The sequence below is a fragment of the Triticum urartu genome, chromosome 1A (assembly GCF_056163025.1).
Source record: "Triticum urartu cultivar PI428250 chromosome 1A, HENAU_Tu73, whole genome shotgun sequence".
NCBI classification, from domain to species: domain Eukaryota; kingdom Viridiplantae; phylum Streptophyta; class Magnoliopsida; order Poales; family Poaceae; genus Triticum; species Triticum urartu.
Window position 1 is genome coordinate 574,339,673 of NC_141873.1, and position 24,895 is coordinate 574,364,567.

Here is a 24,895-nt window from a genome sequence, read left to right on the forward strand (position 1 = left end):
AATTTAATGTTCTTAATGCATAGCTTAAGATTAGATGGGTGTTAGAACAACACCTAACATTAGTTGCAAGTTACTCTCCAAGAGCCATGATATTATTGTTAGCACAAAGTTTATCGCATCTTCATTCTCGATTATCCATGTGCAAAGAAAAAAATCATGAATCTATGATATCATGACACAAAGACACATTCTAGAATGAGTCGATAATACACAAAAATTTAGCCAACATGGAATATATCTGATATACATAAAAACCTAATTATAAAGAGCAATTAGAAAAAAAACAAATCCTTGAAGAGTTAGATAACATTCAATAAGTTATTTCATGGAAAATGGCACTATATACATGACATATTTAGATAGCAATTGGTAATAGAAGATTATGAATGAAACCGCTAATTTAATTTTTAAATGAACACTACAACTACAACTAGCTGAAATATAGTTGTGAATTTCATAAATCAAATAATATCTGTTACATGTAAATTTAAATATAAGTTCGATTTCTTAATGCATAGCTTAATATTAGGTGGGTGATAGAACAACATCCAACATTAAGTGCAAGTTAGTCTCAAATGTCATGATATTAGTGATGCGCAAATTTAGTAGCTAGCATTGTTAGATAGATTAAATAGGAAGCTTATTTGAACAGCTAGGAATAAAAGTTCCACAAGATGCAAGGTTATGGTGTGACAATATTGATGCAACATATCTTTCAGCAAATCTTGTCTTCCATGCATGAACAAAACACATAGAAGTTGATATTCATTTTGTCAGAGAAAGAGTGGCTCGAAAGCTACTTGACATCAGGTTTATTCTAACTGGAGATCAACTTGTTGATGGCTTCACCAAACCACTTACTATGAGGAGACTAAATGAGTTTAAGTACAATCTAAACCTAGACAAGGTTTCATAGGTTTGGATTGAGGGAGGATGTTGGATAGATTAGATAGGAAGCTTATTTAAACATCTATCTCTTCTTTTGTATTCTCTGTCTAACTCTCCTCTCTATGTAATCCTTCTCCGTCTCTCTCTCATTCATCTCATGGAGTATCCTAGCGATCTCCACAACTTGTAAGCCACGGCAAATCTCTCAATATATACATCGCGGCCCGAGATCAAAGGGTTCAACGCTTCCTCCAATCTTTACAAGCATTCCATTGTTGATTATGCAGGTTTAATTCAAAAGGGGAGCATGAGATTATGAGATGTTGAAACAGACACATATATTGTTGGCTCACAACTGCAAAGCAATCGAAATGGTCAATATAAGCTATAACACAATTTTATAATAATATATGTGAGCCCGATGCTAAGTAACATGTTTAAATTTAGCTGCATTCCATTGTCGATTATGCAGGTTTAATGCAAAAGCAACAGTTTCATTGATTATGATGCTGACACTGCACCCCCGGCGTGCGACAAACAAAGAAATCAATCCATCTGCACTGAAAAATAAGTGTACTACCATTCATCTCGAGTGGCTTAAGGCCGTGATTACAAGACTTGCAATGAAGACGTAAACCTGATCCGGCCTACTGGCCTCCATTATGACAAACATGACATGGCCGCTTCAAGAATCCGGATCGTATATCACCTAGGATATGGCTCAGTAATCGTAACCTCATTCCAAGATACGTCATCTTCCGGTACTAAATCAGGTCGGACATGCATGTAGCGGCGTTGCCCATATCGTGGAGAAGCTGGAGATGGTGATTCTGTCCCAAAGAAGAATGCAGGCTGTGCCGGTGGCTGAAGCTCCATGGTGTCCCTTGTTAACATGAAAATGACGGTTGATATTTGAGGCCTGTCATCAGGGTCCGGTTGGACACACAGCAGCCCGATGTGGATGCACCGTAGCGCTTGGCTTCGAGGGTATCCAATGAGTGATTCGTCCATCATTTGTGATATTGTTCCTTTTGTCCAGTAATTCCACACCTGGTAGATGGTTAACATGGATGATGCTTTTAGATACAATAATATAAATGTTACAGTGTTCAAAGACACTAAAAACTGATGAAAATAAAGTAAATCCAGCACTTACATCACTAATGAGATTCACGGTATCCCCATAATCCGAACTGCAGTTCCTTCTCCTGGTTATAATTTCGAGGACTAGTACACCAAAACTGAAAATATCAATCTTGGGTGACACACTTCCGTGTATTGCGTACTCTGGTGCCATATAACCGCTGCAGAGGATGAGCAATTAGGCTTGGAAACGCACCTTCACTAAGTGAAATAGTTCATAGTTAAAAGTATCCTTTTTGTTCATGCAAACGTCAATATACGCATTTGACTTACAGTGTTCCGGCAGCTCTAGTGGTTTGAGTATGAGTGTGACCTTCTTGTAGCAGCCTTGCCAATCCAAAATCTGCGATTTTAGGATCCATTTCCTCGTCAAGAAGAATATTATTCGCTTTAAGGTCCCTGTGGATTATCCTTGGGCTCGAGTCCTCGTGAAGATACAGTATTCCCTTGGCAGTTCCAAGAATGATGTTGTACTGTTGCTCCCAGTTTAGAGTATTTTCCTCACTGGTATCTGTTGCCGAAAAGAATGATGTTCAACTTACATTAGATGGCCCCGAAAGATAAATAAGGAACAATCAAAATACTCACTTGCCTGAAGAAGTTTAGAAGAAGAAAAAAAGCAGAATATCAATCTTGGTTGTGTAACTAATTTGCTGGAAATACTACAGTAGTGATTTTTTTCAATAAAATACATGTTCATTCTTGATACAACCGAGTGAATAGCTCGACGCAGAGTAGTGAACGGAGAGGAAAATAAATACCGAAAAGAAAGTTGTCGAGGCTCCCATTCTTGATATATTCGTAGACGAGCAACGTATCATTCTGATGCGAGCAAAACCCCTGTAATCTGACAAGATTCTTGTGCTGAAGCTCTGCCAATAGAACCACCTCATTGCGCAACTGATGCAAACCATGCTCAGTTGCTCCCAAAAGCTTCTTAACTGCTATTTCTTGCCCATCCGGCAGTGTTCCCTGAAACATGCAAATTGTTTTTCAGACAAAGCCCGATAGAGTGATACATCGACTCCTTTTGCACTCGCTTTCTTGCTTGTTTTCTTACCTTGTATACAATTCCATAACCACCTTCTCCAAGCTTATTCGCCTCTGAAAAGTTTCCGGTTGCCTCTTGCAGTGCCAGCAAATCAAAGATCAAGGCTCTCGCCATTTTCTTGAATGCTAGTGTCATATGAAAAGCAAGAATGTTATCAGTAAACAACAAGTCCGGCTCTTGAACAGAAGACATGCTAGATGCAAGATTCTACTCACGATTATCGTCCTCGGCGGCCTTAATTTTTCTCTTGAAGCGGATGAAAGCGAAAACTGATAGTAGAATCAATAACAAGACAACAGAAGAAGCAATGCCTGCATAGATTCCTGTTGCACTCCTTGTGTTTCCTGAATGATGATAAAAGTAGAAGATAAATGCCTTGCTCAGATAAGAAGGGGAACTGAAAGTGTGCTAGCTACTCCCTCGGTTCCAAAATAGTACTCCCTCCGTTCCAAAATACTCGTCGTGCTTTTAGTACAAATTTAACCTAAAACTACGACAAGTATTTTGGAACGGACGGAGTAGATACTAAAGTTAGTACAAAGTTGAGTCATCTATTTTGAAACGGAGGGAGTAGCTGCTACTGCTAGTACTACCTGCGCCATGCTCGGGAGTGACAGAAGGAGATGGCGGTGGCGGGGCCGGAACCTGAAGCATCGCCTGGCCGTCGTAGATCGGCCGCACGCCATACCTCAGGATGCACCACGCGGAGCCAGCCTCGATCCATCCGGGGTTAGTGCCCATGTAGGGTGCTGTCTCATCTTGGAGTCTCCGGAGGCAGCCGTCGCACTGCGCCGGCGCCAGGTTGGGCATGCACTGCGCGAGGCCGTATACCTTGGGGTTGAAGGCCTCCTCGCCGGTGGCGAAGTACTTGCTTCTCATGGTCGAATTGCTGCTCGCCGCCGGCGACGGGGACGACACCGCGTGGTTGACCACGGCGGTGAGGATCGCACTGACCGCGGCGCCGAACCAGGCGGCCGAAACCGTGACGCTGGCCCGATCCGCGACAACGGAGAAAGTGATCTCACGGACCTGCCACTGGTCCGCGCCGAGGAAATCGAGGAATCGCTGGACGGAGAAGCGCAGGACGCAGCCGTCCTCGTACATGGCGGCGCCCGTGTCGCCGGGGCAGCTTGCCTGCGCGTCGCCGAACGCCTTGGCCACGCACGCGCGGCAGGACGAGGCGTTCGTGCCGCCCCGGCAGAGGGCCATGCCGTAGACCAGGCCGGGCGCCGTGCCGACGACGGCGGTGGCGAAGCCGTTTGGGGAGGTGGAGGCGTTGCCGGGGAGTCCCGCGGCGAGCAGCTTCAGGGTCGAGGGAAAGGTGCTGCTGGACGTTTGGGGGTTGCCGTCGCACTCCATTGAGGCCGACTCAGCCGGCGCCAGCAGGTGGACCGCGATGATCATGGGGAGAACGGCGTAGCCGCCGGGGAGCATCACCGTGGAAGCGCGTGGGGGGAGACCGGTGGACCGGCTCGCTTTTCTTTGGCACGACGACAGAGCGGCGACGGCGACGGCGACGCACCATTTGTCATATTTTTTTCCACGAGTACGAGTGGGTGCGCAAGTGGCAATCCAAAGGAGCCAAAGTTGATTGGCCGCCCGCAGGCCGCAATTTTGGGTGTGTGGTATCATGACTGGCAAGTGGACGAGTCATCAGCCCTATCCAACAGGGCATCAGGAGTGCGCACAAGATTGGGACCCGCATGACAGCTCTCGTCAGTGTGGCCAACCCGTCCCTGCCGGCGCGGATGTCGGCGCCTCATCACGGTGTCCTATCTCCCTCGTCACTCCGAGAGAGAAAGCCATGGCATGTCCTGATCCCCCCCCTCTACTGACGGAAGATCACGTAGAGGGGGATCTAGATTGAGATCAAATCCAGGGGCATGGGCGATTCAAACCAATGCGGCGGGTCACGTGGGGGAGCAGCTTGCCGGGATCCGTCACATGCAGATGTGGGAGGATCAGGCAGTTGGTACATGAGACGAGGGCCCGAGCCAGGCAAACAGGAGGCGAGCGGGCCCCTTTGCATGTCGTCGACGCCGCCGCTAGTTCCCTCTGCCTTCGTCGGCCGCTCTGGCGGTCGGAGGGAGGGGGAACCTCAGATCTATGGGTCGCGTGTGTTCTCAGTTTGGTTAGGGTTGAGGGAGTTGCTGAAGCCATCATGGCGTCGTGCCTGAATAAGTTTTTCTATGCTCCATTCGTAGTCAGACGGGGCTCTTGCCTTGGTCTAGGAGCCAATGGGGTGGGGGATCCCCAGAACTCGTTGAGGTTGCGGGCTATGGTGTCTGGAGATCAACCGACACTAGTTGGGTTGGTCATCGGATGGGATGTGGTTGTGTGGAGATGGAGATTATTATTCCTCCTCGTCGGTATGATTTTTTTTGATGTTGTTCTCCCTCCTTCTTCGTATTTCTGCTAGAGGGATGTCCTGCTTGGCCTGGGCGATTGGCCCTGCCGCGGCGCCGGAACCAGATCCTAGTTCACTTTCATATGGAAGGGGTACATCTAGCGGTACTCAAAGCCACATATGGTGAAGGCTGTTGCATGCGTGTTGGCTGCACTTTTGTGTCCTTGTCTTTTCGGCGTCAGAGCAAAAAAAGGAGGACCAGCGTGGCGGCAATTATGTTGTGGTTGAAGATGATGACTTGCTTGGGTATGGGTGTAGATTCTTGTGTTGCAGGTTTGTTCTCACAAGGTTCATGGTTGATGACACATAAACATCTTCGTGTTTCACTGGTTGTTTTAGTGCTCTTTATTATTCTGTTAGGGTGTCCTTGTGCAGGTTATGAACTTTGTATTATTTCCTGATTTGAATACAAGCATACTTTCTACAAAAAAAAAGATGGGGGAGGACTGGCAGGCTACATTGCGCATATAGTTCAAAATGAATGACGGATACTGCCCTGATACTTTAATACTGCCTCGATACAGTTCGACACGTATTCCTTGATTTGCATTTTTTAATAAACTAATATTTGATACACGTGGGATACTGCTGTGACACATTTTTGATAAGGAAAAGCATGATGTATCTAACTATTTCTTAATTTTATTTGTATTTACAACTAACTAACTTACTCTGTTTTGATGCCATATTTCCATTTAGAATCTCATATGATCAAAATGAAACTTGGAGTATTAGCTGAAAGACTTCATCACTTGAATAAAAAAGATATGCTTCTCATCAAAACTCCTTATTTTCGCATTTTAAATATTTTTTGTATGGTGATATGTGTCTCATTTATATCATAAACGTACCCATGTATCCTATTTTTTTTTTAAAAAATGACGTATCAGATGTGTCTTTGTATCACGTATCTGGTACGTATCTAATTAGGGTCTGTCTAGGACATATCTAGATCTAAGCTGATGTCCACTCTGTTTGTGATCTATTTTTTTGTCTTAGTTTTTTTTTGTTTCTTGTTGATGCATTTTATATTTGTGGGAGCTTAGATGTGACATCTTTAAAAACATCTAGATGTGAATTAGACAAACTGATCTAATTACCCATGCATCATAGTTGGTAGTAACAAATCCCGCTATCATCGAGGGTATACCGGATTCGTCAAGCAAAACAAAGAGAGGTGGAGTACGAAGCCAAAGAGAGGGCAAATCTGGCGCTCTCTCGAACTATGGTGAAGGAGCGAGGGAGATTGTTTGCGAAGGGGCACCCATCCTTCGAGGAGACCTTGGTATGGGTGACGGCAGAACTAAAGTCATCGGTACCTCTGTCATGGGAGGGCATCGCCATGCTCCACTTCGAGGGGAAGCATGAAGATCAACTTCTATGCCGGAAAGAAGTTGCCCTGAATCTAGTAAGTACCTCCCCCCTCATCTCCTTGCGTGCTCTTGAGAAGTGTGGAAATCTTGCGCTTGTTCCTGACGTGGTGTTGATTTTGTTAGAAAGACTCATCCTTGTATTTTTGCACCCATTGTTTGGCTCGATCCTTTGCATGGAGCTCTGACTAGGAGGGAGTGGCGGAGCTTGGCCCAAATAGTTGGGCAGGACGACTGAAGGAAATAACTACCGAGCTTTTGTTCGATGGTCTAAAAGTGGGTATTCACTTATCACTCCATTAGTCTCCTTGAACTCAATTACTACTATAAACCAAAGTCATTGAGCACAAATGATCGAGATATTCATAGTTTTGTCTAGAGTTTTGTGACTCTTTCATGATGGTGTACGTGTCGATCTGCTCCATTTAATTATAGAGTTATATAGTGTTATATCTGCTCCAAAACATATGGCACGGTTGATTATTTACAATTTCCAGTTCATAATTTTAGCCGCCATATTTATTTATGATACATAAAAAATAGTAAAATGGTGCACGGCATATATAAACGTATGAAAATGAAAGTTGATTTTACATGTCCAATCACTATACTTCTTCATATCATATAGTGGTCAAACTTTTAAGACATTGACAATATGTTTACTTATGCGCCTCATATTCACAACAGTATGGGGTATTTATCTTATGTATGTACAATGTATATGCTTTCCCGTGTCCTTCTCAAGGCTATTTTTTTCATGAAGAATGCTACTTTGTACTGAAGAATTTGCATGCCTTAATTCTTTCCGTGGAATATTGAATTTCAATCATTGTAATTAGAACATACATGATCCATCACAAAAAAAAAGAACATACATCATGATTCATTATTTACTAAAAAAATGCGAGAATGTAAATATTAATTATTTGCACTAAGAGATGTCCATGTATTTCTAGTCTGAGTTGTCCATGCATGATTTATTACTGGTAACACCTTTACTACTTTAAACAAAAGTATTTTGCCAAAAAATATGGCCCCACAGTTTTTGCTGTGTACATACACATTTTTTTTCTTTTTTAATCTGGTAGAGGATATTTTATCCCAACATGAAGCACTAACTAAAGAAAGAATCCATGATCCTCAAAATAAAAAAAAATCTTTTTTTAACACGAAAAGGGAGTCCAGATGATGATGTGTATTGTGCTTGGACTTTCTTTTTGTTCTCGGACTCTTTTGGTGGGGTGTTGGGACTCTCACATGGGAGTTGTTGCCTGCTGTATTTTGCAATACCAAAGTTATGCTTATGGATGATTGTCTCGTACACCTTTTTCTAAAGGGAAGGCATACGAGTCGTGTCAATCTTTTTTTTGGAGGAGACATGTCAAACTGTTTGTGCATGATAATATTTGATAAGAGTATTTGTATGTAACGCTACATATTTTAAATCTCAGCCGTCAATAGTTAAAACTAACGACTGAGATAATTTAACAACAACAACAACAACAACAACAATAATAATAATAGATAGATAGATAGATAGATAAATAGTAGATAGGTAGCATAAACTTTGACTCGACGCACGCACGTACGGTTTGGTTTGCTTGAAGCATTCCACTCCACGGCTTTGCGGAATGATGAGTCATGCGCATCCAAACTGGTAAAATCCCTTCAATTCAACTGAACTCCAAGCCACCTTTTGCGACTACATTCAATGGAATGGAGAAGGTTCACCCGTTCAGTTTTCTCCTTTCATTGACGGAAGATCGCTACTCTCGCCGTCGGATAATATAAGAGGGTTTTTTTTACACTAAAACTAAAAGTACTTCTCAGTCACAGGCGATGGGGACGTGAATGCTAGTTGCAGAAAACGGACAAGGACTTGCGTTGCCAGTTGCCATGGTCGTCGACAAGGACGTGCACTAGGCAGGCACTAGGCACTACCAAGTTTAATCCCCCCGTCTGCAAAACATACGTTCCAACATCTTGCTCGCTCCACCATGCCCGCCACAAGGCCGAGGATGATATCTCACCGGCTCGTCGTGTCCGCGGCCGTCGTCGCCGTCGCCGCCCTGCTCGCGCCCGGCGCCGCGGGATACCCGTGGCAGGATTGCGTCGACGGCCAATTCGCGGCCGGCAGCAAGTACCTGGCCAACATCAACCTCCTCGCCGCCTCCCTCCCCAAGAACGCCTCGGCGTCCCCAGACCTCTTCGCCACCGCCGAGGCCGGCGCCACCCCGGACAAGGTCTGGGCCCTCGCGCTCTGTCGTGGCGACGCCAACGCCACGTCCTGCCTCAGCTGCCTGGCCCAGGCCTTCCGGGACCTGCCCAACGTCTGCGACTACAGCAAGGTGGCCACCATGTACTACGACTCCTGCACGCTCCACTACTCCAACGCCTCCCGGGACCCCGCGCCGGTGGCGGCGCGGACGTATAGGTTCTGGGAGTACACAAATGTCACGTCGGAGAAGAGCCAGTTCAACAGCCTCGTGGCCAGGCTCGTGAACGCCACCGCGGACTACGCTGCGTACAACTCCACGCGGCGGTACGCCTCCGGGGAGGCCGACTTCGACCGGGAGTTCCCCAAGATCTACAGCTGGGCGCAGTGCACGCCAGACCTGACCGCGGTTCAGTGCCGGCAGTGCCTCGCCAAGAACATGGTGCTGTTGCCGGAGTATTTCGTGGACAGTACAGGAGCCAGAGCTCTGCAGGTCAGGTGCAGCTTCCGGTACCAGACCTATTCCTTCTTTGATGGCCCTGTCATGGTGCGCCTGCCAGCACCAGCACCGAGCACGGAAGCACCAGCGCCTGCGCCTGCTGCGGTACCAACGGTTTTGACGCCGCCGCCGGCGGCGGCGGCATCCACACGAGGTAAGCTTTAATTTTCACCGTACCATGCTAACATTTGCCTTGCCAACGATTTAGCACAGTGATTGACAACAAACCATTCAGTGTCAAACTTTGCCAAATTTTGAAGCACGCTAATAACTTTTCTGTACCTACCTTCTAACAACAAGGAGCCATATGGAAAATACTGTCGAGTTAGAGGGCCTAGAGAAAAAAAAAGGTTTAAATATACAAACCAAGTGAGATACCAATCCAAATTTAGAGTGAAATATGAAAAAAAAATCATTTTTCTAAAACATCTTTTCCATTTGAGCTGACATTTTTCTTGTACATTGCTCAATTCACAGGGAGAAAATACAGTGTCCCTGGCATGGTTCTTATTATTCTGCTGCCTACTCTAGCTGCCATAAACCTTGTGGCTTGCTTCTTTTTCTGGAGAAGGAAGCGGCCACTATCAAAAGCAAAACAGTCAGGTATGTTCAAAATTCACCAGTTTACAACGGGAAAGTTTTGAAAGGACCCAAAACGACGTAGGTTATCTATACTCGTTGTGACTCTGATATCGACCATTAAACAGATCCCAGTTATTTCGCTGACGAGGAGGACAATGAAAATGTAGACTCGATGTTGATTGACATTTCAACCTTGCGGGTTGCAACCGGGGATTTTGCAGATAGCAACAAGCTTGGTGATGGCGGATTTGGCGCGGTGTACAAGGTGCTAAATAGACATTTCTCTACTGAAATCGCCAACTATATTGAGAGTTCGTTAATTGAGCTTAACTCTGGTTTGATCTTTTAGGGTATTCTTCCAGATGGCGACGAAATAGCAGTGAAGAGACTATCGAAGAGCTCAACACAAGGAGTTGAGGAGCTCAAAAATGAACTCTCTTTGGTTGCAAAGCTTAGGCACAAGAACCTTGTAACACTTCTTGGCGTCTGCTTGGAGCAACAAGAGAGGTTGCTTGTCTACGAGTTTGTTCCTAACCGAAGCCTCGACCTCTTCCTTTTTGGTACTTGCCATTGAATCATGCTCAAAGTCAATTATGGCCTCCTTCTCTCTCCATATTATACATTAATATATTCTATATCCATTTACTTTAATAATGAAAAGCAGATTCTGAGAAACATGTAGAACTGGATTGGGAAAAGAGGTACAAGATTATTAATGGAGTTGCTCGAGGACTGCAATACCTCCATGAAGACTCCCAGCTCAGAGTGGTCCATCGTGATCTCAAAGCTAGCAACATCTTGCTTGATAAAGATATGAATCCGAAGATATCAGATTTTGGAATTGCGAGACTTTTTGCGCAAGACCAGACCCATGGAATAACGAACCGTGTTATCGGCTCATAGTAAGTACCATAAGACTTATATCAGGCTAATCCAAGTGGTATGTTGCTTAATCATCTAGTGGTAAGTGACTAAATATGACGTACCTCATCACATTCTTATAGCGGATATATGGCGCCAGAGTACGTGATGCGTGGGAACTACTCTGTGAAATCTGATTCATTCAGCTTCGGCGTCATGGTTCTTGAGATTGTAACGGGGAAGAAGAACAATGACTACAGTAATTCTAAGGAATCTCAAGATCTTCTGAATGCGGTATGTGCTTGCTGTTTGAATATCTAATCACCATTATTACTAGACAACAACGTGTTACCACTTAGTAGGCCGCCGTTTTTTCTAACGAGGCAAAAAATTTATTCCGGTTAATTATAGAAAAACCGGGCGAAAACCTGCACTTAGACTTTTAAGCTCATGGCTACTAAAAATGGTGCAGATATGGGAGCGTTGGATGGCAAGAACGGTGTTGGACATGATGGATCCGAGCATGAACGCTAGCTTCTCAGAGAGCGGCGTGCTAAGATGCATCCATATAGGGCTTCTGTGTGTTCAAGAAAACCCGGCTGATCGACCGCTTATGTCGTCTGTGGTCATGATGCTCGGAAGTGATACTGTGTCTCTATCTGCCCCATCTAGGCCGGCGTTCTATGCCAAGAAGGCTAGCAACAACTTGGGAATCACGTCAACTTAGCACAATTTACATGTTCTTGGGTTGACAATTAAAGGTGTCAACTCTCTGAGGAGGGTTTATTGAGTCAATAACTAAATAAGATTGTGGTGCACTCGATGAAAACATGTTTTCCTGGTAAAGGGTGTTTTTATTGACTCACTGAACACATGCGTGTTGCTATGTATAGATAAACATGTTGAGCCACCGTGTTCCATTTTTTAGAGTAAAGGTAGGAGCCCGACTTTATAAATAACGCCATCACGGCAAGGTCCAGAACAAGGTTCATCAGGGAAAGAGATAAAACAGTTCATAACAAACAAGCTAGGTACAGATCCTAATAGGTGAAGCAAAAGGACGCGCATGCCCGACAATAAACACAGAAACTTAGCAATGATTCTCCATAGAGGGTCATGGGGTAGATAGAGTGATAGCGGAGGTGCGGATTTTGGAAATCATCAACATGACAGCATCAACATCAACGGCTTTAGTGAGAGGGCTCCACTATTGAATAAAGGCAACCATTTTAAACAAACAGTGAGCAGGAAAGTTTGGAAAAAATGCTCAATCGTAAATTTGTTATGAGTAGTCCACTGTCCACAAAGACCACCCAAGAGCAGTAAAAGCAATCCAAAACACCCTAGCTAAGTGTCCGGAGTAATTTCAAGGATAGAAAGAATATCCTCCACATTAGTCAGGTTCCAGGAGATGCTCAACCATGATCGAACGCTGCTCCATCCAAGACTAGCTAGCACACAATTAAAGAGGATGTCCTCCGTGATGTCGATCTCGCCACAAAGAGAGAAAGCCGCGCAAGCATGCCCATGTCGCTTAAGTATTTGATCACTAGCCAGAAGCTTACATGTGATGGCCTACCAAAGGAAGATTCTGATTCAGCTACAGGCCCTTATAGCGAGGACGTGGCCACCACTTGGTGAGTTAATGGAAAATTTTCCAGAAGACAAGTGGGGCAAAAAATCTGGTCAGGGGTCTCCGAGAGCGTAGGAGGAGGGGCAGTGAGAGGTTGCCAGTCAACTAACTCTACTGGAGTCAATGTCCGACGCAGTCCAAGGTCCCAGTTTGAGGCATTTGAGTACATTCAAATCAACTTTAAAGGCGTTACCACTTGTATATAGTCCGTTGTAGAGTATCAACATATGGTTATGCTCCCCCGTTCTCTTTCCGAAGTTCGATATTGTTTTTCTATATCAGAATGTATAATGAAAAGTAAAGACTCAGTCTATTCTGGACTTACAAGTTGGTAGGGGTGGAATTCAAGTCTAGTCTAGCCAGCTCGGCTTCACTTGTTATACCTCATTAAGATAACGAGTTAACTTGGCTCGACTAAACATAACAAGCTCAGATTCAGACTCGGCTCGACTCATGCAACTCGCAAGCTAGCTCATTATAGACGTGAGTATCAAATTATACATATTATGTATGTTATCTAAACAGTATAATCGCTGACACATACTTCTTCACAAATCCCAACATTCCAATTTACACTTAAGGAAAACTTGGTACACTCCACATATCACAATCGTCTACAACAATATTGATACATATCTGTTAATGAGCTAAATGAGTAACTCCTTAGCTCAACTTGTTAAACTTGTTTTGTTAACGAGTTCAAATTAAAACTCGGCTCGACTCCTTGGTCATCGAGTTTGAGTCAAGTCGAGTAGAGTCACGAGCTACTCCTTTAGTCATGGGTTTTGAATTAAAACTTCAGCACTACAAGTTGGGTTTCCGGATTCTTGTAATGTCTTTATCTCGCCCGATGCTGAAGCTATGGATGGTATGAATGGGTGTGCTAGCGCGAGCATTGTAGTGCGGGACCATGAAGGGCCCTTCCAGATGAGCCAGTATTGCTGGTACCTGGGATTTTATGGCCCATTCGTTATTGAGCTTGCAGCTTGTCGATATGCTATGTTGATGGCGGTTGCTAATGGTCTGCCCATAATAGTTGTTGAAACTAATTATCACTCAGTTTTGTCTACATGGCAACATGGTGATGACCGATTGGTTGAGGACTCCTCATCAGGGCACCTTTCTCCCAATCTTCCAAGGATTCCATATTCGATGGACCGGGCAAGAAGCCAATTGACAATCTCATCTATGTACTAGGAGCATCTCTAGAAGATCCCCGAAAAGTTATAGTTGGGGAAAAAAATATTCTGGTTTTGGGAATTAAGACTCGTCTAGTAGATCCCTCAAACCATTAATCCCTAAAATATATAGCTTCTCATCCCCCATAACACATCCCTCTATCCCAGTTTTTCTCTAGCAACACCATTTTTCAGAAAATATAGGTGCGCGCCCGACCTTCCTCTCACTGCCAGCCTGCCTCTCAGCGTGGCCAAACTATTCCACGTCGTTGTCCCGTCACCCTTTGTCACACTTTATTCTCACTTGTTGTCACTAGAATCAGCATATTTGCCACCATCAAGGCCGCCATCGCCTTGCTCTGCGCTGTCTTCTCATTTCGTCTGAAATAGAACCACCCAACCTTGAAGATGGCGTAAGTGGCTCACACCCAAGCCCTAACCCTCCGATGGCCCTGGAACTAGCTAAATTGACCACCGCCTCCACACCCGTCGCCGCCATTACATCCCGGCCACGTTCGTCGCCTCCTCGCCTAGGAACCGCCTCTGCGGCCTGCTAGGAAGAACATGCCTTGAGAGCGGATCTAGAAATGATTTTTGTAAAGAATTCCTGTAAATTTAATCAAAATGTTGTAACATATGTTTTTGAATTAATGCACAGTAGCTAAATCACCTACTATTCATGTCTAAGAAAATTAAAAAATGTCTTAGGTTGCCGATTGATGATCAGTTTGGCATTTAAAAATAAAATGATGATCCTCAGTTTAGTCAATTGGTGGAGACACTCTTAGCAAGAGCCTAGCCCGAGCCAGCCGTTGATGTGTCAGCTGACATGCCCGCGGTCATGTTTGGAATACATGAATTCAAAATGCAGGAACAAGAAAAATACAAAAATTAAAAATAGCATGTATCATAGATTCTTAAAGAAATTAAAATCGTGAAAGGCTGCAGAACTATCACTTGGATGTCATGAGGAAAACGTAGGAATCATACACACAAGGAGAAAAGAAAGTTTGAGGAGTGGACATGAATTTTTAGGACACAAGGTGATTTCCCCATGCATTGCTACGGAAATTTAAAGATTAATTTTGGATGGATTTTGTATAAACAAAATGACCTAAACCAAAAGCTATTATTTTTTTAAGTAATTGCGTGTGAACAAAGAGTATGCATGTATGTTGGACCACTGGAGTTGCAACAATTAAATGTGGGTATGCATGTGCTGCAAAATAGTGTTAGGGGATGATGACATGGCACATTTGGTGATGTGCAGGGCTGCATGTTGAGAGAATTAGTGTTAGTGTGGATCAATTATTTAGGTATACTAGATGACACCCCACACGTTATTGCGGGAATATTTTGCAATATAATTGAATGTGATTAACAAGGATATTTGAAGTAATAATATAAAAAGCTAAAACTAAAAATACATATAATTTATTATGTTCATGACTATATAGTTGTAATTTTCTTATTAAATATATAGCATAATAGAATGAAAATTCCCATGTATGTTTGCATGTTGAGATGGGTCTTTTTGTTCATATATGTCATGATGAAGTGGCATGCTTGCATGTTGAGAGACATATGGTAGTGGGGGTGGGCCTTTTCTTACGCATGTTGTGCAATGATGTGGCATACTTGCATGTTGAGAGAAATAGTTAGTGGGGGCTAGCTATCTAGATATAGAAAATATAGGATAGGATTCCACATGCACCCATTATGAATAGTAAGTTTGAAAAAATAGCAAAAATCAGAAAAAAAATCTGCTTTTTTTTGTTCCATACATCGCCGACAATTCTACTCTTGTGTGAAGTTTCGCAAAAAATGACACCCATGGCATTCTGGCCAAAAATGAGAAAAATCCAGGCAATAATCGAAAACATTGTTTGAAGCAATTGTATGGTCGGTTATATTTTCTTCACTGCAAAATACCCGTGTATCATTCCTTCACGAAATTGTTCATACGCGAGTAGAATGGTCGACCAAGTTTGGTATCCCAAAATTTCATGATTTTTCCAGATTTTTTAATGTATTATTCACATGGGTGCGCCTGGAACTATGTTCACCTATGTATTTTGGAGCTAGGATCTCATATTTGGTTTCCTTCAGAATTATTATGGAATAGTCCATCTCATAATAATTTCGTAGGGATGTAGAATAACAATTCTTTTATTTCAAATGACACCAAAGGAAAAATCCCTATACAAATTCTATACAAATTTCATGTGTTTCATCCTTTGTTCCAAATGGGCCTAAATGCTTGGTGGCTTGGAACTTCTTCAATTAGACTAGGCTAATTTGACTCTATTTTTGTCCGGATGTGTTCGCTTGGAACACCTATTTGTTCATGCATGCGGCCGCATCCCTCAAATTATCCGGACACATCCATCATCCATATGATTGGCGGGGATGAAGAGAAAAGAAAGAAAGAAAGACAAAGAGAGAAAGTGGTACTGGTGGACCGGTTTCAACGTGGAGTGTCCGGACATTTGAACAACTTCATTTCCTCTCGCAAAAAAAAAACTTCATTTCCTCTCAACATATGCGTTGTCTGGACGTTCGCAGACGGCTTGAACATACGGAGACAATTTTGGGATCCACTCGAAGAGACCTTTTTGTGCCTCCCTCGTGTCCGGGCAATGTTCGATCAATGTTGAGACTATCCGTCCAAACATATAGACGGTTTGAAAAGTCGAGTTGAAGTCTTGAAGATGCTCTTATGTCCCCACCACCATGCTCAGCCTACCCCGGCCACGCAACCAGTCCATTGGCTCCACCACAATCCTCGATGCACCAGTTTTCCATGAGTGGGTGGGTGATCCAGTGGCAATCCAAACAACGAGTCAAAGTTGATCAGCCGCACGCGCAAGTGGCAAAATCATCCGTGTAGAAAAAAAGTTTCGGCAAGATATGCAGCCCGCGGTCTTGGCAAACGGGAGGATGTGACTTGTTTAACAAAGATCCAGCCATTTCTGCATAGACGGCCAAAATGGAAAACATCAACTTGCATCGCCAATTGCGGTGTCGTGTAGGTCGTCGCCGGTGAAGTCCAGCCAAAGATGAGTTCTCAACACTTGGGAGAATATTTGGCTGACGGATGATTCGTAGCCGCCTGCCTTGAGGACTTTGACCGCACAGATCTCCGCTCGGCGTCTACACCGAATGCCACTTAGGAATTCCAATGGTTTCCTTAGCGTGCCGTGCCGGCTCGTCCGGCAGACTACGTGGACTCCAAAGACCAAAGTCCAAGCTCAGAGGTATGGCTAGATAGACACCAGCAGCATGACGGTCGTAGGCAGACATTTAAAACTGATACAAGAGCATCTCCAACGACCCGTCAATCAGACACGCATCTGTCCATGAACACGGGGCAGTCCACGAATACCGATATAAGAGCCAGCCATTTAAAACTATCTCATACTCCCTCCGTTCTTAAATATTTATTTTTTAAGATTTCAAATGAACTACTACATACGGATGTATATAGAGATATTTTAGAGTGTAGATTCACTCGTTTTGCTCCGTATATAGTCATTTGTTAAAATATCTAGAAAGACAAATATTTAAAAATGAAGGGAGTATAATTTAATGCATATTTCAACGAACCAGACGAAATTCATGCAAATCAGATGATTTTTATATAAACCGGAGTACATTAATTATATTTTCGATACTTTTCATTAGGTCGGACCTAAAGCTAGCCTATGGCGGTGCCCGTCGTCCACTTCCTTTCTATTCCGCAATGTCCACCACCTGCCGTCTCAATGAGCAACGGAGGCAATACCCGTTAAGAGAATGTGTGGTCGCCGGCGAGGAAGAGTAAAACATAGGAGACGAACCTTCCCACTTGGGACTCGAGCCCCCACCGCCTCCCGTGCCCTACTCATTCTCGTCATAGTCTGCAATCTGTCCATCACCGGTGCTGGTGGACGTGTGGTCGATGATGGACGTGGCCGGCCCGTCGCCGTCCTCCTGCCACATGCGGCCCAAAAGTTCGATGGCGACGCATAGGACGCGAAGTTGGCGGCGTTCTTGTCCTCAATCGCCTTAGCCACCAGCGCCACCTCCGTGTCTGGCTATGCCACCTACGCATTGTGATCGACGACTTGAGTTGGGGTTCCTCGCGGTCATGGCGGCCACGGTCTCCGCGTTCGCTCGCTCGCCGTAGATTTGGCCCTCTGCCAGCGGGTGCTTCTCGAGGAAGAACAGGTTGTACCGTTGCTCCACCTGTGCTTGCCGGAACACCGACATAGGTGCCGATACAGGCTGCTCCTCTGCCATGGCGACGTCGAAGTGTGTTTGTGCCTACTCCATGGTCAAGATGGCATGCACAGGAACGGTATTGGAGCCCGTCTCCATCGTGGGGTCGCCGTTGGAGACCTCAGGCGAGCTGTCCGACATACCAGCCTTGATCTGCCAGCGGCTCTGCCAGTGAGCCGCAAGGGCCGCCACCTCGTGCTTCTGCTCCGTCGACAGGCTCTCTCACAATATGTTCCCACTCGCGCTCACAGGGGAGGATGTAGAGCGGATGTATTGTGGTGTGTTGTAATCTTGGTATGGCCTTCTTTAAATAGCGGATTCCGATAAGGCCAAGCGTCCGGGTGCGTCAATGTGCAGACGCCAGAGTTTGTTCCTCAGCCAACGAGTCTGTTTGATGACGGCAGATGGACGGACGGGTATTGAATGGCCACGGTAGATATCATTTCCGCCTCGTCAAGCAAACGTCTCTTCGACGGTGAGCAAACGATGCTGAACAAATGTGAACACCGAGGATGTGGCGCGGGTTGCGTCCTCGGCTGGCGAACCGCTTCAGTTCTGGCGCTAGTGGTAAGTCATGTCCGCTCTGGGCCGATGTTAATGCGGAGTGGTCCTACTAGAGCGGCATGAATGCGGGTAGCTTGCGTCGGGCAGGAAAGCGTGCCGGTGAGGGAGCAGGTTTTGGGTGGCTCAGGTTTGTCAGACGCTTGCGTGGCAGCGGTATGGATGCCTGCAAAGCGCCCACCCCCGCCCCAACTTTGTTTTTGGTCTAAATGTCTAGGCCGTTCGGTCTGGACAGTTGTAGGCTATTTGCATTGGAGATGCCCTTATCACCTAAAATAAACTTTAGCAGAGTTATCATATGAGACTGATTGTCAGAATAATCGTCCGTATGAGGACCACAGTAAAACGAAAACAAAAACGTTCCTCTCGTAGTGCATAATTAATGGAGCACGTTTCAAATGGTGCCTGCATCTTGAGGTTGGGGATGCTCATATGGAGTGGCCTCCATCGGCAACTCAATGGAGTAGATGCTTTCCCAGCGATAAGGGCATCAATTAGTTGTTGCCGCCGTATTTCACACTTGATTCACACCCCGCGTGCATGAAATCCGCCTCCATGTTCCCATTGGAGGGCGGCCATTTGCGGGCATATAAAACCCACGTCGACCCCCTTCATTGGTGCCATCCTGTCCCAATCTTCCCCCAAACCCGCCACCTCCACTCACCACCATCGCCCTCATTCACCGCCCGCTATACCATGGCGATCCCCCCCTTACCCATTGCCGCCACAATCACCCCCATCGACCTTGTCACGGCTACACCCTCCTCGTGGACAATTCCCTAGAGAGACTGAAGAGAACCGCGCCAAGACAGAATTCTAGGAGAGGGTGTATGACTACTCCCAATGGGCCATTGAGGACGTGTGTCATAGTGCTAAATCAACCTTCGTCCATGCCAGCCTCCCCGTTGTCCTCGCCTGCTTTGACAGTATGTCGACGACCGCCTGGGCAGAAATGGATGTCGTACTTACAGTGGCCTTCAAAAGTGTAAAAGTATGGCCTTATCCCACATCCATGATGTACAAGTATTCATCGACCATGTGGCGGCTTAAATCATGTCAGTAGAAACCTCCTCGAAGAGCGAGGTCACTTCCAAATGGAAGAAGAGCCCATAGTTCAAATTCTAGTTAAGAATTGTGTTAAATGGTGGTTCAAATCGTAATTGTAATCCAAGTGCAAATCTAGTATGGAAAGAATTGAATTATTGGGGTGGGCAAGAAAGAGGTTTCACATGGTAAAATAAACTGGAGGCTATAATTAATTGGCTATTCTGGGTTTGTGCATCGCTCGGTAACCTTTATATTATTATGGAGGGCGCTCTATACAGTGGATGGTGATCGATATTATGGCAAATCCGCTAGAGTGGTTTTAAATCCATCACCTTGATGTGTCACTTTTGCTATTGGTTACTATTTTTGGCTGAAGTTTAGTTACTCCCTTGTCTAGGGGTTTCTTCCTGAATGCTAATAACAAGTTAAAAAAATAGGTTGATAGCTATGTCATGAAATATGCACAAGTAAGAATTTCTAGCTTTTGTTGCTAATATAGTAGAAGATATTACATTTGTCGGACTAAATAGTCATTAGATCTACCATCATGTTTTGTCGATGATATCAAATGTGATATCCGTTGAAAATTATATGTCCTGAGTACGCTAATACTTATACTTGATTCAAAATTTGTAATGTAGAAACAACGATACTAGTAGAAAACAGGGCTTTGGTCCAGGCCGGGTCAGCCCATTAGTCCCGGTTCAGTCCAGAACCGGGACCAATATGGGCATTGGTCCCGGTTCGTGAGCCCAGGGGGTCGGCCGGGACACGTGGGCCATTGGTCCTGGTTCATCTGGACCTTTTGTTCCCGGTTGGTGGGATGAACCGGGACCAATGGGCCTCGCTCCTGGCCCACCACCATAGGTCCCGGTTGGTGGCTTGAACCGGGACCAAAGGCTCCCCTTTAGTCCCTGCTCATGTCACCAACCGGGACCAATGAGGTGCCTATATATACCCCTCGCTCGCGAGCAGAGCACCCCAGTGCTCTGTTTTTCTCTGGCCGAGGGGGAGAGGGCTTGGTGGTGCTCTGGCTCACCTTCTATGCACACAAGGTGTTCGATGGAATGCCCGAGCCACACTATTTAAGCTTTTGTAACGCCCTCGATGCGGCTATAGCTACCACGTGTCGAGGCACGACTTAGAGACATAACCGCATTGAAAGCAATGTCGCAAGTCAGGCAATCATCACAACATCCCATGTAATATATAGAATAAAAGGGGAGATACATAGCTGGCTTACACTCGCCACGTCACATCAAAGTACATAAATAACATGCATCATACAATCACTCATGGCCCGACTACGGCACCAAAATGGAAAAGAACTCAACATGCGACAAGGCCTCGAATCAAACCCCAACTGGGCACCACTACTGATCATCAGGAAAAGACACGTAGTAACGCTGAGAGTCCTCGTCGAACTCCCACTTCAGCTCGTACTCGTCACTTGGAGCGGAATCACCTGGACCTGCATCTGGTGTAATAGGAATCTGTGAGCCACAGGGACTCAACAATCTCGCACCCTCGCGATCAAGACTATTTAAGCTTATAGGAAGGGTAAGGCAAATATATGTGGAACTGCAGCAAGCGACTAGCATATATGGTGGCTAACTTATTCGCAAAAGAGAGCGAGAAGAGGAGGCAAAGCACGAGCGAGAAACTAGAGAGCAACCTTCGCAAACATTACTCCAACACCGTGTCCACTTCCCGGACTCCGCCGAGAAGAGGCCATCACGGTAACCCACTCGGTTGATTTATTTTAATTAATTAAGGTTCAAGTTATCTACAACCGGACATTAACAAATTCCCATCTGCCCATAACCGCGGGCACGGCTTTCGAAAGTTCAAACCCTGCAGGGGAGTCCCAACTTAGCCCATGACAAGCTCTCACGGTCAACGAAGGAATAGACCTCCTCCCAAGACATTCCGATCAGACTCGGTATCTCGGTAACTCAAGACACTTCGACAGGTTAAAACAAGACCAGGAACACCGCCCGAATGTGCCGACAAATCCCGATAGGAGCTGCACATATCTCGTTCTCAGGGCACACTCAGATAGGTCAAGCTACGAGTAAAACCAACCCTCAAGTTTCCCCGAGGTGGCCCCGCAGGCTGCCCGGTTCGGACCAACACTCAGAGGGAGCACTGGCCCGGGGGGGTTTAAAACAAGATGACCCTTGGGCTCCGGTAGCCCAAGGGAAAAAGAGGATAGGTGGCAAATGGTAAAACCAAGGTTGGGCATTGCTGGAAAAGATTTAATCAAGGCGAACTATCAAGGGGTTCCCATTATAACCCAACCACGTAAGGAACGCAAAATCCGGGAACATAACACCGATATGACGGAAACTAGGGCGGCAAGAGTGGAACAAAACACTAGGCGAGAGGCCGAGCCTTCCATCCTTCACCAAGTATATAGATGCATTAAGATAACATGGCAACATAATGATATCCCAACAAGTAAATAAAAGATGTTCCAACAAGGAACGGCCTCCAATCTTCACCTGCAACTAGCAACGCTATAAGAGGGGCTGAGCAAAGCGGTAACATAGCCAATCAACGGTTTGCTAGGACAAGGTGGGTTAGAGGTTTGACATGGCAATTGGGAGGCTGACAAGAAAAAGGTAGGCATTGTAGCATTGGCATAGCAAAAGGGAGCAAACTAGCATATCAAAGATAGTAGTGATTTCGAGGGTATGATCATCTTGCCTGGACAGTTGTCAGAATTGACTGGATCCTCAAGAGCAAACTCAACGGGCTCCTCGTTAGCGAACTCGTCTCCCGGCTCTACCCAAACAATACAAACAAGCAACAAGGATACAATCAACCACGTGCAAACTCAAACAACACAATGCAAAGATGACATGCTATGCGGGATGCAAAATGCAAGATATGACAGGAAATGCATGAACCTGGCCTCAACTTGGAATTCCAAGGGTGCCACTGGAAAGATGAGATGAAATCACTTGAAAACAATATAAAGAACGCCGGAATCGGAGTTACGGTTTGAAAATGGCAAGCGTTTCAAAAATGACACCTGTCTGCGTTTTACAGCAAGTAGGCATCTAAATGCAACGAGATGAACATGCTACGGCACCCAAACATGACAACAAAATGCATGGTAGGGATGTACACAAGATGCTTAACAAAAGTCTAGCACTGATCTACGGCCAATTCATCCATTATGAGGTTCAAACAAGCATGGCAAAAACGCAAATGCAAAACAGATTCCAGACATTGTGAAATTAACACTTGTGTGAAATTTCAGATCACGAAGCCCTCTTCGGAGCAGAAAAACAACATGGCACATGACCTGATTAAGACAAGTAAAAACATGGCATGGAGCTACTCAACAAGCTTAACAAAAGTACCTAACTGACCTGGGGCCAAAAGGGATCACAAAATATACTAATAAGCACACGAACATAGCTAAAACACAATCAGTTTTCAGACTTTGTGAAAACTGAGACATGCTGACATATAACTCACGAAGGCATGTAAACGAGCTCGATGCACTCACTACGGTGCAAGTCATGGCAAGGCAAGCACACATCCATTAAGAAGGCACAAAATGCTAGCTAGACATGGCAAGAACAATGGCATAGCATGCACGGATCAACTACAATAACATCGGCAAAATCGCAAACGAGTTGACGATCTGCCCAGATTCACCACGAAGCAAAAGTAGAGCTCGATTGACTCAAGCTAGGCTGATCCATAATTGCAAACAAAGACATGGATGGATAGAGCATAACATTATTAACAAAACTCCTTTACTGATCATCCTCAAAAGAGGCACGTTTCATCAGGAAAGAAGCTGAACATATGGCATCATGAACTAAATAATCCCAGACTTAGTGAAAACTACTAAGTCCCTGAAAACAGATTTACCGGATGCCTCACTTTGCAAGCTTGCACAAGTCACGACACACATCCTGAAAATGCATGGGTTGCACCTCTGGAAAGAAAACAAAATCCTTAACAAAACATATGAAGGACTCACAGGCATATCATGCACACAATAATCATGGCAAAAATGACAAAAGTCTAAGATGAACTAGCAGATCTGACAATTAACTCACGAAGCCTCCTTATAACAGCATTTCGGGCACCAAGATGAGCTCGAATGAAAATGATGCAATGGAATGAAATGATGTAATCGTCGAGACGAACATTTTGATATACTATATGTCCAAAACGGAGCTACGTATGCAAAGTTACGGGGCCTTGAACAGGGCAACATGGACTGAAAATCCTGGGACTTAGAGAAAATCAACCTCGCGAAAAAAATTAGGGTTACTGTAGCTCCGATCTCAGATCTGGCGCACGGACTTCGAGGTTCGTCGGAGGTGTTCGCCGGAGGAGCTTGGGGCGCCGGAGATGGCAGGTCCGGGCCGGATCTCGCCGGATCCGGCCGGATCCCGGCGCGGGGCGGCGGAGGAAGGCGTGGGGAGGCGGCTCCGGCGAGCTCCCGTGGCGGCGGCGAGGTCTTGTGGCGGCGAGCCTTGGCGTCGGCGGCGGCGGTCGGCTGCACCGGGCGGCGCCTCGGGGAAGAGGACGGCGGCGCGGGCGCGCCCTGGCGGCGGGGACGAGCGGGCACGGGTGGCGGCGCCTTCGGGCCGAGGAGGGCCCGCGGCGGGTTTGCGGGCCGGCGGCGCGGTCGGCGAAGTGGGGCGCGGGGCGGCGAATCGGCGACTGCCACGTGGCGGCGGTGGCGGATCCGGACGCGTCCGGCTCCGCCCGGACGTGTCCGGCGGCGGAGGAGATTTTAGGGTTTCGTGGGGGAGGAGAGATCCGAAAAACGGGGGGGGGGGGGGGGGGCTATTTATAGGCATAAGTGGAGCTAGGAGAGTCCAAATGAGGTGCGGTTTTCGGCCACGCGATCGTGATCGAACGCTCTAGGACATGGAGCGGAGTTTGGTGGGTTTTGGGGCAAATTGGAGGGGTGTTGGGCTGCAACACACACGAGGCCTTTCCGGTCCCTCGGTTAACCGTTGGAGTATCAAACGAAGTCCAAATGACACGAAACTTGACAGGCGGTCTACCGGTAGTAAACCAAGGCCGCTTGGCAAGTCTCGGTCCAATCCGGAAATGTTTAAACCCCACACACGAAAGAAAGCTAGAATTGACCACCGGAGGAGAACGAAGCGCCGGAATGCAAAACGGACAACGGGGAAAATGCTCGAATGCATGAGATGAA

General features: G+C 45.8%; 2 protein-coding genes across 4 annotated transcripts; one reads left to right on the forward strand and one right to left on the reverse strand.

Annotated features, from left to right (window-relative positions):
• Positions 1-1,417: 1,417 nt before the first annotated feature.
• Positions 1,418-4,657, reverse strand: LOC125531213 (cysteine-rich receptor-like protein kinase 6). 2 transcript variants are annotated; one of them, XM_048695623.2, is made up of 7 exons: positions 3,676-4,651; positions 3,298-3,426; positions 3,092-3,207; positions 2,793-3,003; positions 2,305-2,542; positions 2,045-2,192; positions 1,418-1,938 (listed from the first exon to the last, which is right to left on the reverse strand). In XM_048695623.2, exons 1-7 carry the CDS (start codon positions 4,514-4,516, stop codon positions 1,594-1,596), a joined length of 2,028 nt encoding a protein of 675 aa, XP_048551580.1. In that variant the 5' UTR covers positions 4,517-4,651; the 3' UTR covers positions 1,418-1,593. The 2 variants fall into 2 exon arrangements, 1 of the variants encoding a protein (XP_048551580.1); XR_007293125.2 differs by having other exon boundaries at positions 1,678-1,938; positions 2,045-2,232; positions 3,676-4,657.
• A 4,148-nt stretch (positions 4,658-8,805) lies between these two features.
• LOC125531225 (cysteine-rich receptor-like protein kinase 6) lies at positions 8,806-11,886 on the forward strand. 2 transcript variants are annotated; one of them, XM_048695635.2, is made up of 7 exons: positions 8,806-9,727; positions 10,051-10,176; positions 10,281-10,420; positions 10,505-10,715; positions 10,817-11,057; positions 11,160-11,310; positions 11,489-11,886. In XM_048695635.2, exons 1-7 carry the CDS (start codon positions 8,857-8,859, stop codon positions 11,741-11,743), a joined length of 1,995 nt encoding a protein of 664 aa, XP_048551592.2. In that variant the 5' UTR covers positions 8,806-8,856; the 3' UTR covers positions 11,744-11,886. The 2 variants fall into 2 exon arrangements, with proteins under 2 accessions (XP_048551592.2, XP_048551600.2); XM_048695643.2 differs by having other exon boundaries at positions 8,808-9,727; positions 10,820-11,057.
• Positions 11,887-24,895: the final 13,009 nt, after the last annotated feature.

Coding starts and splice junctions, on each gene's coding strand:
- LOC125531213 (XM_048695623.2), bottom strand. CDS start 4,516: ATGCTCCCCGGCGGCTACGCCGTTCTCCCCATGATCATCGCGGTCCAC. Junction 3,427..3,675: donor CACTCCCGAGCATGGCGCAG/GTAGTACTAGCA, acceptor ATCATCATTCAG/GAAACACAAGGAGTGCAACA. Junction 3,208..3,297: donor GGCCGCCGAGGACGATAATC/GTGAGTAGAATC, acceptor ATATGACACTAG/CATTCAAGAAAATGGCGAGA.
- LOC125531225 (XM_048695635.2), top strand. CDS start 8,857: ATGCCCGCCACAAGGCCGAGGATGATATCTCACCGGCTCGTCGTGTCC. Junction 10,716..10,816: donor CCTCGACCTCTTCCTTTTTG/GTACTTGCCATT, acceptor AATAATGAAAAG/CAGATTCTGAGAAACATGTA. Junction 11,311..11,488: donor CTCAAGATCTTCTGAATGCG/GTATGTGCTTGC, acceptor AAAATGGTGCAG/ATATGGGAGCGTTGGATGGC.